Below are 14371 nucleotides of genomic sequence, written 5' to 3'. Positions count from 1 at the left end.
TTAGCTTTTCATCCTTTAGGGGATTTTTCCGTAAACACCCCAGTGGGATAGCTTGGACTCAGACAGCATGACCGGCCCAAAGCATCTCAGTGAAGTGACACTACTTGAACCCGGGTCTCGCTGCTCCTAGTGCATCACCTAAGCTCTTGTTGGAGCAATCCAGGTGTCAGATCCAGCCTTCAGCAGCAAGAGGCGCGCCTGGCAAACTGTTACGTTGCAGTGCTACCGATCACCACCATACCATACTTAACCAGACAAACGTTGCAGCATCTCGGCGTGCTTTCGGACGCGCGTGGAATTTCTGCCTCATTTTAAAATCTCGAACGTTTGAAAGACAGACCCGAGCGTTTTGTTTCTTAGTCTTCCAGACAATCGTCAGGAGAAAAACAGCCTCGGGCGGTTAAAAGCGGGGCCAAAGAGATGCAAATTACGTTCCAGCACCCGCCCACCCGGGCAACCGTTAACAGCCATCTCGCGGTGAATTGCCTCGCAGCCCACTCTCCCGCCTCGATCCTTTCCTTTTTGAACGAAACCTTCCGAAAACTCTGATTGGCTTGAGGCCGCTCGGCTTCTTTCGGCGCCTGCGCAGCAGCGAAGCGGCCGGCCGTTTCCTTTCTCCTTTCCTGTTGCTTCTGATTGGAGCCTCATTTAGGAGGCCGCCGATGCTGTCTCCGGTGGGGGAGCTCCTTCGCCGCGGCAAGAGAAGTTTGGGGGGACCGGCGGCCTGCTTGGCGGTTCGGGAATCCGGCGGGAGGCTGAGGTGAACTCCGACGGCGGGGGGTTTGTGGGAAATGGGCGCTCAAGAACGAGGCGAGGGACGGTGCCTGTTTATTCGGCTCCTCAGTGGCCTGTGAGCAGAGAGGGACGGAGGTGATTTTGAAAGAGTTCGAGCTCGTTTGCGAAGGGGAGGTTTTATCGGAAGATGGCTGTTCGTCTCTAAATGTTAATGGAGATGCTCAGTCATCCAGGTCAGCGTTGTCCCAAAGGTGCTTTTTCAAGAGGGAACTGGACTTTCTTTCTTTTTCTTTTTCTTTTTTTTTTCCTTCAGGACGTTTCGCTTCTCATCCAAGAAGCTTCTTCAGCTCTTAGAAACTGAAGAAGCTTGTTGGGTGAGAAGCGAAACGTCTTCAAAGAAAAACGAAGAAAGTCTAGGTTGTCCCTTGGAAAAAGCAATCTTTGAGGTGGTTCGTCTCTATATGTATTCAATTGCAGTTGGGGTCGCCTTTGTTTTCTGGAGCTGACAAGTTACTTAAAGGCAGGGATGGTCAGCATCCTTGCCCTTGGGCTTATCTCCTCTCGCCCTGTCTCAGTTTTTCTTCTGGTGACTGTCTCTTTAGACAAGATGCTCTAACTGAGTGGAGAAGAGGTGATCCCAGCAGGTGTAACTGGTAAGAATACTTTTCCGTTTTCTTCCCTCCTTTTGGTTTAATTTGGGATCAGTATCAGTTGGCTTTTTCTGGGTGGTCCTGGCCAAATTAGAGATATATAATCAGAGAATTTGTAAGCAGTATATGGCGTCTTCGTCTTATGATTACAATTGAGTCCAAAATTCCCATTGCTAGGGAAAGCATTTAAGTGAGTTTTGCCCCATTTTATGTCCTTTATTTGTGAGTTTTTAAATGAATCACTGTTCTTAAGGGAATCGTGATTAAAATTTCATTTTAATGCATGCTGATTAATGTACATTCAAAGTGACAATGAAGTTATTTTAAGTCTATCATTAAAGCAAATCTGGCTTCCCCCATTGCTTATTGGAATCAGCTGGGATGGTTACAAATGGTGATCACATGATCCCAGGACAGTGCAACGGTTATAAATACACGCCAGTTGCCAAGCATCCAAATTTGGATCATGTGATCATGGAGATGCTGCAATGGTAGTAAGTGTGAAAACCAGTCAAAGTTCACTTTTTTTCAGTTCCATTCTAACTTTAAGTGGCTGCTAAACAAATGATTGTAAGTTGAGGACTGCCTATAGTTCTTTTCTACCATTGGTAATTTTCTATCTGTGAGCCTTCAAAATTTATAGCTGTTCTTTTGTTTTTTTAAGAATAGAATAGAATTCTTTATTGCCCAAGTGTGATTGGACACACAAGGAATTTATCTTGGTGCAAATGCTTTCAGTGTACATAAAAGAAAAGATACATTTGTCAAGAGTAAAGAATCATAAAGTACAACTTAATAATAGTCCTAGGGTACAATAAGAAATTAAATCATACTAGGAAACAGTCAATATGAATCGTAAGGATACAGGCAACAAAGTTACAGTCATACAGTCACAAGTGGGAGAGGATGGGTGATAAGGAGTGATGAGAAGATTAACAGTAATGGTAGTGCAGACTTTGTAAATAGTTGGGCAGTGTTAAGGGAATTATTTGTTTAGCAGAGTGATGGTATTCGGGAAGAAACGGTCCTTGTGTCTAGTTGTTCTGGTGTGCACTGCTCTATAGCAGTTTATGTCCAGGACGTGAGCGGTCTGTAGATATTTTCACAGCTCTCTTTTTGATTTGTGCAGTATACAGATCCTCGATGGAAGGCAGGTTGGTTGTAATTGTTTTTTCTGCAGCCCTAGTTACTCTTTGAAGTCTGTGTCTGTTTTGTTGGGTTGCAGAACCAAACCAGACAGTTATAGAGGTGCAGATGACAGGCTCAGTAATTCCTCTGTAGAACTGAATCAGCAGCTCCTTGGGCAGTTTGAATTTTCTGAGTTGGCACAGAAAGAACATTCTTTGTTGTGCTTTTTTGATGTTAGGTGTCCATTTTAGGTCTTGTGCTATGATAGAACCTAGAAATTTGAAGGTCTCTACTGTTGATACTGTGTTGTCTAGTATTGTAAGAGGTTGTGGTATGAGAGGGTTTCTCCTAAAGTCTCACCATTTCTTTGATTTTGAGTGTGTTCAGTTCCAGATTGTTCCGGTTACACTACGTATGAGGCAAGTTGTACAACCTCCTGTCTGTATGCAGATTCGTTGTTGTCTCGAATGAGGCTACTGTTGTATCATCTGCTAACTTCAGTGTTTTAACAGATGGGTCATTTGAGATGTAGTCATTGGTATATAGGGAGAAGTGGAGAAAGCACACAGCCTTGGGGGGCTTTTCCTGGCTTTTGTCTGTGTAATAGATCTTGCACTTCTTTTTCTGTGATCACCAGGAGTTGTGAACCCAATGGGTTGGGGACAGTTGTAGAAGGCTTGGCTGTTGTTGGTGTGCTTGAGATGGGGTTTGTGGAGATAGGTGGCTGTAGTTTCCTTTCAAACCTGTAGTAAAACAGATTCAAGGTCATCTGCTAGTTGTTCATTTCCTTCTTCCTAGGAAGGAGGTTTGCTGTGGCCAGTGATGTTTTTAAGAGTTTTCCACATGTTTGCTGGTTCATTTGTTGGGAACTGATTCCTTAACTTTTCAGAGTTGCTTTTTACTGCTCTGATCTCTCTTGTTAATACGTTCCAGTTGGATCTTCCATTAATTTGTCCTTTTAAGCCTATCTGTACTGTTGGCCATCACCAATAAACAGAGATCATACACTGACAAAATATTCCCAAATGAAGCTTCGTTGGGAATATGAAAACAGCTTTTCTTAGTCTTCTGTTCTTTACAACAAATAATTGTTTATAAGTTCATTTTGTCATTGTGGTTTGGAATTTTGAGACTTGCAGTCAAACATTTCGATGCTTGGAGATTGAGACTGAGGACTACTGATAAAGGTACTGACCTAGAAACCATGAGATTGAGTTCTAGTCACACTTTAAGCATGAAAGTTGGCTGGGTGTCTTTGGGTTAGTCACTCTCAGCTGAATCCACCTCAGGAGAGAGGTTAGGAGGGAGATCAGCAAAGACTATAAATTATGTTTTCTGGGGAAGCTGTATGCTATAGACCAGCGGTTGCCAACCAGTGGGCCGTGAGAAAATTTTGATGGGCTGCAGCATGCTGAGGTGGGGCAATCCTGCAGTCTCCTTAGCAAACCCGTGTCATGGCTGCTGCCTCCTGCCTCAGCTCATCGAGGCAAGCAGCAGCAGGAAGAGCGCGGACCTGAGCCGCAGGAAGCAGCTGCCCTCAGGTGAAGATGTTGCAAGTGGGAGGCTCGACCCCCTCTTCCTCCTCGCCAGAAGCGCTCACAAGCTGAGTAGGAAGGAGGAGGCTTGTTGGGGGCCAGAGGGGCGGTGAGCGCTTTGTGAGTGCTTCTGGCGAGGAGGAAGAGAAGCTCCTGGGAGGGAGTGCAGGAGATCGTGTCCTCCCCTCACAGGCCAGGAAACACCCAAGAAGAGCTCCGATACTGCGATCTCCCATGCCCCTGCCCTCAGGAGCTTCTCTTCCTCCTCGCCAGAGGGGCGGCGAGCGCTTTGCGTGTGAGTGCTTCTGGCGAGGAGGAAGAGAAGCTCCTGGGGGGGGTCAAGCCTCCCCCTTGCAACATCTTCCCTTGAGGGCATCACTGGCAGCGACTCAACCTCCTCGATGCATGGAGGCAAGAGACAGAAGGTAACACAACTTCAGAGGTTCCTTCCCCCCCACCCCCTTGCAGGCCAGGCCTATGCCACAATCTCCCACGCGTATGAGTCCTTCCGCTGCCGTATCACCCCTGTTGCTCCACCTTCCCGACAGCCATCTGGTCTTCAGCACGTGGCTCATCAGCCCAGAATGGAGGTTGCCCGCTGTGCTGAACCATGTGTGCCCGCGCCTGCCTTTCTTCCCGGCAGGGGGAAGCGAGCCCTCTCGGCTTGGACTCTGGGTTTGTGACTGGTATGTCAACTGGGACTGGGATGACTCACCCGTAGGACTGCCAAGTAGCAGCTGCCAGCACCTTTCTCCACACGCCAAGTCTTACCACGGGAAAAAAAGAGCAGCTGGGGTATCAGTGTAGCCACTCAGCTTGTTCATAATCACCCTACCTGGAGAAGGAGGTGCTGGAGGAGGAGGAGGCAGTAGTGGAGAAGCTAGCCAGGTGTTAAAGACCCGGGGGGCTTCCAGCTTGGCCCTCCTCTCCCCCAACTCCAGATAGCCACACCTGGCTAAGGAGAGAGAGGTTTTCTCTGACTTGGGGGAGATATAAAATGACAGGAGACCAGATTTGGCGGGGAGGGGGCTCTGCTTTTTTTGTTATAATTAAATAAGCATTTTATATTTAATATATATGTGTATATATATTTATACCCTGTTTCTCCAACAATACGGCCTCCTCCAATAGGAAGTCCCAGCATGTTTTATACGCATGAAATGAAATTAAGCCCCTCCCCCCAAATTAAGGCCTATATTAAAACATGCGAAATGGGGGGGAATGGTGGGGGGGAATGGTTGCCGTTAGGAAGTACTTTTGTTGCACACCTGGATATGGTGCTGCCTGCGTTGACCCCAATATGAAGTGCCCCACCAACGCCAAGGTCAACATCCAAGCCATTGCTGCCCGCCCGCCCAAAGATGCAAGGGGGGGAATTAAGTCACCCCCGAAAAGACAGCCTAGCCATTTTTTCGGGGCTCAAAAAAAAATAAGACCCGGCCTTATTATATGAGAAACACGGTATATATATATATATATTAAAAATTAATGTTTTTAAAAAGTACATTTATATTTAATATAAAAATAAAAAATTTATATTAAACATCTTTTTTTAAAAAAAATCATATTAGTGGTCCTCAGGATTTAAAAGTATGAGTTTGGTGGTCCCTGGGGTCTAAAAGGTTGGCAACCCCTGCTATAGACTAGGCATGTGGAATGGTGTCTGTGTGAGTTAACCATTAAGTCAGAACATCCTCCACCCCAGTTTCTTTAGACCTTCTATCAAATGTTTTGCATCTGTTGCCTCCTCAAGAAATAAGCATGCCAGTAATACTGATATATTACCCTTGGCTGATGCTGTAAGCACATGCACATATCTTAGTCCTCCATTGGTTCGCCAGTCACTTGCATGTGAGGGCGGTGTCTCCCCTCTTCTTGGGCACCATTGACTTAGTTATTATGGGTATGTTAGACATCACATGGATAAGGTTCTTAATAATACACTATGTTCTATGGAAGCAAATGGAACTTAGAGCCAAAAGTAGGAAGAGTGAAATAGCAATATTTATTTTTATTTTTCTGCTTTTTGAAAAGTAAACAAAAATTGGGGGAAACACTAGGTTCCAGTGCTGACTTGTGGGAATATCCCGGAAAACACTTGAGATATGGCTGCAGGGTTGAGAACTGTTGTGAAACCTGTTTACTTCTATTTGAAAATCCTTGTCTTACTTAAGAGTACTGTGTAAAGTTCTAGCTGTAGTGTGCAGGTGTGGACAGAATAACTTTTCCACTAGAAAGTTATATGACACTTGAAACTGCTACTACAATTGATCCAATGTAGCTGCCTTTCTGTCAAATATGCTACAACTCTTGCAACAATCAAGAGTTTGCTCCATAGGTAAGTGAACAATGCTTAATTACAAACATCAATATATAAGTATAGTAGTTAAATCAATTTTGTCCAGCACTCTCCTCCCACTGCTGCCCAAAAGCAACCTCAAGTTGAACCTTGACTGCTCCTGCTTAATTGAACAATTGGATTTCAGAGGCATTCGTGTCTATTGGTGAAAGTTAAAAAAAACAACAGCCCTTGTTTTTGTGATATTAATAACTCTTTGTGGATTTTTATCTCTTTTTAAAGTGGCAGTTTTATGTATTGTTTTTGTTCTCTGAAGGCTCTGAACCCACAAATATTAAGCTTGATTTAAAACATAGTGTGTCCAACCATACTTGGCCAATAAAGAATTCTATTCTATTCTATTCTAGTAACTAAAGCAGAATTCTCTTAGATTGCCACTTTATGTTCCTAAATTATTATTCCATGATTTTTTCTGTCTGTAAACTTAAAGCTTAGTATTTTAACTCTTTTTTAAAGATAATGAATGATGAAATGTGTGTAACATGCAAAGCTGATAGCATTTCCTCTTAATATCTTATTGCTTGTTAATTTTTGGATTATTTTTTTGCTTGTCTACTTGCTACAAACATTGATATTAAAGATAAAAAGTAATTAGGATAATATCTTACACTAAATAAATGAAGTGGGAATTAAGCATGTATTTATTGTTTTGGCTAATTCTGCTTGTATTTTTAAAAAGATTTATTTGCATTTAAATCAAGTAATAATTAATTTCCTTGAACTATCAGTATTTTAAATTTTCCTAACTATTTTTGTGCGTCTCTATCTCACTTTTATTCTTTTTTTTTAAATTTTAGGAAATGCATTATTTTGAAGAGGAATTAACTTGTTCTATTTGCTACAGTATATTTGATGATCCTCGTGTACTGCCATGTTCACATACATTTTGTAGAAATTGTTTGGAAAGTATTCTTCAGATATCAAGCAATTTTTCCATATGGCGCCCCCTTAGGCTTCCTCTGAAATGTCCTAACTGTAGAAGTATTGTTGAAATTCCTCCATCTGGTACAGACTCTTTGCCTGTAAACTTTGCATTAAAGGCTATTATTGAAAAGTATCAACAAGAGGATCATCCTGAAGTTGCTACCTGCAGTGAGCATTATAGACAGCCACTAAATATTTACTGTCTACTAGACAGAAAACTTGTGTGTGGCCATTGTCTTACCATAGGAAAACATCATGGCCATCCCATAGATGACCTACAAAGTGCCTACATGAAAGAAAAAGAAACTCCTGGAAGACTCCTTGAGCAGTTGACAGATAAACATTGGAGTGAAGTTTGTTTGCTTATTCAGAATCTAGAGGAACAGAAAGCTCAGTGTGGGAGCATTGTTCAGGAGGATAAAAAAACAGTTTTGCAATATTTTAAGAGACTTGGAGATGCGCTTGATCAGAAAAAACAAGCTTTACTTGCAGCTCTGGATGATGTAAATATGCAAATTGAGACAGAATATGAACCTCTCCTAGAAATGTTGAAAGGAATACGAGAAGAGCAACTTGAGTTAATGTCACTGAATACATCGTTTCAGGAGGACGAGTCTCCTCTTCACTTTCTGGAGAAAGTTGAGGAAATACGTCAACGTGTTAAAATTTTAAGGGAAAAACCGTTACCAATGATTAAGCCGGTTGAAATCCATCCTCGAATAGGACAGGTGTTAAAAGATGTGTGGAACAAAAGTGAAATTAATCAGATTAACAAAATTCTCACTCCCAAAATAAAGCTAATTTCAAAGCAAAAAGTATGTACCCAGGATTGTGACAATGAGACTAAACCAGCTAAAAAATCCTTCTGGTCCTTAAGTCCTTTGGCAATTATATTACTTTCTTTTATTCTTCTTACTGCTGCCTTTAGCCAACATATATTAATCTTCATAAATGAAATAATTTTTCCATATATTTTTAATACCTTGCAGATAATTTATCAAGATTTAAGTAAAAGATTGCACATAGCAGTGGAAAACACTATGATATACCCCTGATTTAAATGAATAATGTTTTTGCTTTCAATAGCAGCTTTTTGCCCTGCTAAGAAAAATATCTGAATTCTAATGGATTTAATTTTAGCTTGATGTTAAATTAAGGTTTAACTGATATCAATGTCTTTTGTCAAAAGTGTCAGAAGATGAAATTACCTAGCATTGCAAATAGGCCAGTAACAGCCTGTAGTATTTGGACAAATGTTCAGTTTCTTCTCAATGTGCATGCAGGGGTAATCTCTTCCCACAGAAGAGCATGTAAAGATTGTGTGAGAATTGAGGTGAACTATAGGATCCTTAGGGCTGTCTGAGCTTGTTTGTTTTTTTACAGATGTTTTATTACCCAAGGTAAGGAACCCTAGGTAACATCATCAACCACTAAGAACACTTCTACCAACACTGACAGGGCAAGACACTTGTACATAAACAGAACAAACCTCACTCACTTCTAGTAGTAATGGTGTTAGTTGGGTAATGTAATGTCTGCAAGAAAACAAGTTTAGATGGCACCAGGGACCCCACAGTTCAACCCTAACCTAAAATATTCTCTTCTTTTGGGATCAAGGTTGAGTTTGTCTTGCCTTGATGGTTTAATCTGGTCGCATCTTTGTTATCTTCACATCCATAATTTTTATACACTATTGATTTATGTAACATAATACTAATAATCCTAAAACTTTATTTTAAATTGCTTTTCCCGTTAGAACAAATATTGAAGACTAAATATTTTTAAGTGTTTTCTTATGAAAAAGGAAGTTAGATGAAACATTTTAGTCAGTTCTGATATAGCATGACTAGGAAAGATAAAAAAATATTTTTATTAATTCCTTTAATTAGAGATACTGACGGATAGGGAAGCATATATTTCTAGTCTTAAACATTTAAAATTTATATTACATCATCTGAGTTTTCATAAAGCTTAATAATTTTTTAAAGATCAGCATTTGCAATAAATCTCCCAGGGGTTGTAGTTTTAGTTCCACAAAGATTTGAGCCTGTCATTTCAAACAAGAGCATTATAGTTCCTCAACAATAATGTTATAACTGGTTGCTATTTGACATATTTCACTGAGGCCTTCATTTTTCTCGGAAGACATAATATTAAATAGCAGTGAGAGAGAGAACTTTCCAGTAAATAACCTGGCATTACCTGACAAGATTATCATGAATTGCCAGAAGAGTTTTAAAATGAATTATGCTTGATAATGAACTGATCCTGGCAGTTTTTAGTTCATGCAAATAGCAGTGAAAATTATTAAATGAACTAAAGAAGCAGGGCCTATCAGCTTCAGAATAGAGTTTAATGAGTTTGCTATAAAGATTAATGGACTTGTTTAACATGGTTTCATGTTGCGAAAAGAGATGTTTAGTTGTTACCACATAAAATGCGATTACTAAAAAGGAATACATATACACTATAAATGTGGTTTCAGAATAAATATTGTCATCATCCTTAACTGTAGCTGGTTCAACATAAACACAGCAGAAGAGCCTGGAAGAAAATATATTTTAAATAATGTACGGTAGTAGCATCTTTTCTGTTAGACATACCATATATGGTGTACAGCAGCTGCATGATCAGGGAGTAGGGTTTTTTGGAATTTGCTATCTCCATCCTCAGTATTGATTCATTCATGCTTTTAAATTTTAAAATTTGTAATGGGTTTTTCAAGTTTCAGAATTTGTACTTTTAATTAATAAAAAAATCATTTAGCTATAATTGTATTAATAGTTATATTTTTGAAGCTATATTAAATAAGTGTAGAAAAATAAACTGTTCTTGGGAAAGACTGAGATTGTAAATGATAAGAAACACCATGGTATCTTTTCAATATGCATGTTTGTTCGTCCACACGTTAGGTTTAAGTGCAAATATCACTTGTGATTTGCTTTAATATGTGGGTCACAATTCATGACATTTTGGGACAGTTGGGTTTTATTTTACTGAATGTGAATGTTGCCCAACCTCAGGGAAATGGATCCTTTTCAAAGAATAATAAATATAACTTATTAAATTTTAAACAACAAATCTAGTCTAAAGTGTACCTTGTAGCAGAGGCACGAGGAATCTATAAATGTGCTTACTATTACACTTCGGCAGTTTGAGACTCTATAAATGAGATAAAAGTTTTCAGTGATCTAAAAGAAAATCCCTGTTTATCCCATAGCTCAGTCTGAACCTCTAAGTCGTTACGCTATGTTTTCTCTTTACAGTGCATGCCATATAGAAATCAGGAATATTCACTTTTAAAAATATATATATTTAAAACTGTTGACCTTTGTAAGTAATCCACTCATATCTGAAACTGAGCTAAACTATTTTGGTAATCTGCTTTCAATGCTGAAATGTAAATATAATGAGAGGACGTATTAATTTCAATGTACAGTGGTCATGAATGCTCAAATCAGGTGGCGAACAAAACCACCCGATTTTTGAATCGGGTCACAATTCAAAAATCAAGTGGCGAACAAAATTGGCACGGAAAGATCCCCTTTCCATGCCGATTTTACCTTTAGCGCCATTTTTTGACTGCACGCATGCACAGTCGGTCGTGCTTCCAGACATGACCAAATCGGGTCTCGACCGGAGTCCGGGAACAGATTACAGTTGCAACCCGCGGCTCCACTGTACATGAGATTAAATTGCTTAGATTATATCAAAGGCATGTTACCTAGCAGCCTTAGAAACAGCACCTCATTTTAGGACCAACTGCATAGCACTGCAGTTCCCAATGCTGAGGCAATTTTAATGTGGTTTGCAAACTGGTTGAAGCAGGTGCAGAAAATTGTTATCCTGCAAGAAAGTGTGAACTGATCTTCCTTTTCCCTATTAAGCAATTGGCCACAAATCATAATTGTGGGATAATGATATTTCTACAACTAGTAATGTCTTTAAAAGGGATTGTAACTCTTGCAAAGGAGGGGAGCACTACCTGATATATTTACCCTTTCCAAATCATTAACATCCAGATCTTAATGGACAAACTGGGCAGGGATCAAGTATAAGGGATTGGATAGATGCAAGCATCATGCTTGTGCCTAAGATTCAGAAACTATTTCTCCAAACACCAATGTCTGCAATGCCCTCCTCAGCAAATCTTTTAAACTGAACAAGGTTTCATCGAGGTTAAATTTGCAGAATAGTTCTTTAAGGATGTACTAGTGATAGGAAAGTCAGTGGGTTTTGGCTTTCTTTTTCTTTCTTTGGCTGTGATAGAGCAGACAAAATAATAGTCGCCTTGTGGCGAGATGGGCAGTGAACAAATTTAATAAATGTAAATAAATAATACATATTTACTCACATTCATAGGCTTTTAGATTTTCATAACCCACTTTCTAGCCATCCATTTGCTTCATTTTCTTTGAAGGGCAAAACAACTTTTCAGCTTCTACATCCTCAGTAGGCATTTAAGGTGCCCATTTTCTATCTTATTGTTCCACAGCATGACATGGCCATGAGAGATCACTAACCCTGCCAGCAAAAAAACCTTTCCAGAATACAGGACTCCCTAGAATGTCTTAAAAGTTTCAAGAAGGGAATTGATGTAATAGGTCCTTTAATCCTACAGAAGGGATAAATTATTGCCAAACCAAAATTTATAAAGTAAAAAAGTTGCTACTTCACAATAACGGAGTCTCTGAATCTTAGCTTTCACATACTTAAATCATTTATTTGTCCAATTGTAAATCAAACTAACTGCAAAAGTCAGATTTAAAAGTTGTCTGTGGTAGAAGTTTAAAACTGGTACAAGCCCAAAGGTGGGAAGGGCTTCATCTGACGCTGCCAGAAAAACATTCAGAGAAGGCTCAATTTCTTGTGAGAGCACTATGGTTGTCAAAACAATTTTATCCTAGGAACCCTGGCTGTTAGCCAACAGAAGTCTGCGGTTTACATTCGGAACTCTGGAAGGGCCATGGGTTATGTGGAGAGAGAGCAAGTAACTCATCCATCTGCCAATCATACTCTACTGTGTCCAGTGCTTAATTTGATGCACAGACCTTATGGTTCCCATTCCCACTTATTGAAATAGGTCTGTGTATGAGGTGAGCATTGTCAGGGCAAGGCTCGATTTAAATTTTGTTAGCTATCTTTGTTGCTTAGAAATTGTTCCTGCATTTCACTATAGAGCATGACTAATATTTTTAGATTTTTTTTAATCCTGCCTTTATTATTTTTATAGGGGCAATGAACATACCTTGTGTTCGTTCCTCTTATTTTTCCCCACACCACTTTGAGTGAGTTGGACTAAGATATTGATCTAGTCATCCAACCAGTTTTTATGCCTAAGGCAGGAATAGAAGTTTCTAGCCTGGTGTATTAACCGCTAGATCTAACTGTTCCAGCCCCTTCCCTCTTCACCCCTTTACAGGCTAGGAGTGATCCTGACACTATGGATTTGGATAGCAAGGGGAGTATGTGATATGCATGTCCTTATAGTAGAGAAGCATAATTGTTGATAAGGAAATAGCAAGCGTGAATGTCTATGTAAATGACACTGCTCTCCTCTGAAGCAGTGAACTTTGAAGTACTGGTAGCAATAACACCAACTATTGGAATAATAAATAGAAATTGTGAACAAAAGAACCTTTTTAATTTTTTATATAGAAACAGTCATATTAGCTGGGAAATCTATAAAAGAAATAGGCTGGACAGCCTGTTTGTAACATCTCTCACTTTTCAATATCTAAGACCTTTTGTTCCTCCTAAATGACATATATGGAAATAAGGGGTAGATGATCAGCACCCCAAATGATTAAAATTGATAGCTTTCTGCATATATTGGAGTAAAGCAGTATCAACATGGAAGAAAATAGGAAAGGGAAAATTGAATACTTGTCACGTTCAATGTTTAGAATTACTTGGCGATTCCCATTACTTTTATTTCAGAATAAACCCTGAACACCACCCACAATCCACGTTTTATTTCTGTCAAACTGCAGCTCATCTGAAATGTTTTTTGAAAAATTTGAGGTGATATTTGTTTCAAGGTTTGAAATAAAGCGTTTTTCATTTTGGAAACACCCTTAATTTGTTGGGAAACATAGAATATGACTAAGCAATTTTAAGATTACTATGGATGAACATTTTATTTCAGTTAAAAAACACGGAGTTAAAGATGTGCAAAAACCATATTCTTTATCCTCCTTTTCCATGGACAATGCTTTCTTGCTGTTAAAAGATAAAGCCCAATAGAAGAGGTTGTTTCAGGACATTCTCTTCCTCAGAACCCAGATAAGATCAAACTAGGGCTTCCTGTCTCAAAGGAATGAACTCCAGAAATAAAACTCAAAACTATTTTGTAAACGCTTCAGTATAATCCATACAAATCATTTAATGATGGGAAATGAGATTGGAATTCCCATCACTAAGCACATCATGAATATATTACTTAGCGATGGCAATCCAGTTAGTCTCTCTTGCTTGCTTTCTGTAAGTAAAGGCTTCCCAACTGGCAACTTCTTGCCAGCTTCCCACAAGCAAAGTCCCGAGAGGCTTGTAAGCAGGCCGGTGGGTGAGTGCTAGAATGAGTCTGGGGATGTTGCAGTACCAGTGAATATGGATGGAAAAGGATGCTATGGCACTAGTGTGCACTATAGACCACAAGATCACTGAGATCTTACAATAGGGCTCCTCAGAAGGAGCAGCGTGGGTGATTTACAGGAACAATTTGCAACCTTCCCTGCCCCCTTCCACAGTGACCTCACTTGGGACAAGCCAGTGAAGTCAAATGTCATGTGATCCTGGTGCCAAACAACTGGATCACAACCACATGACTATAGAGATGTTGCAATAGCTGGAATGTTAAAGACTGGTCTAAAGACTCACTTGTTCAGTGCTGTCACAACTAATTGCATGAGCTGGTGGAGGAATAAGACCAGCAACGGTGGCAACAGCAATCACAGCAGAGACAACTGGCCCAATGGTAAATGAAGTGACTGGAGGCTGGCACAGTGTTTCCCTATATGGTTGCCAAGCTGGACTGCATC

The 14371-nt window shown here is 40.0% G+C and overlaps 1 protein-coding gene across 4 annotated transcripts; it reads left to right on the top strand.

Moving 5' to 3' along the window:
* The first annotated feature begins 638 nt into the window (after window positions 1-638).
* TRIM59 (tripartite motif containing 59) lies at window positions 639-10103 on the top strand. 4 transcript variants are annotated; one of them, XM_026665790.2, is made up of 2 exons: window positions 639-760; window positions 7205-10103. In XM_026665790.2, the coding sequence occupies exon 2, from the start codon at window positions 7208-7210 to the stop codon at window positions 8384-8386; it is 1179 nt and encodes a 392-aa protein (XP_026521575.1). In that variant the 5' UTR covers window positions 639-760; window positions 7205-7207; the 3' UTR covers window positions 8387-10103. The 4 variants fall into 4 exon arrangements, with proteins under 4 accessions (XP_026521575.1, XP_026521565.1, XP_026521583.1 ...); XM_026665780.2 differs by having other exon boundaries at window positions 723-850; XM_026665798.2 differs by lacking the exon at window positions 639-760 and adding an exon at window positions 1351-1388.
* Window positions 10104-14371: the final 4268 nt, after the last annotated feature.

Source organism: Notechis scutatus, chromosome 4 (genome assembly GCF_049901735.1).
Source record: "Notechis scutatus isolate UNSWTSFEM ecotype Mainland chromosome 4, rNotScu1.2, whole genome shotgun sequence".
NCBI classification, from domain to species: Eukaryota; Metazoa; Chordata; class Lepidosauria; order Squamata; family Elapidae; genus Notechis; species Notechis scutatus.
Note: the sequence above shows the minus strand (reverse complement) of the source record. Positions and strands in the feature narration are given on the sequence as shown.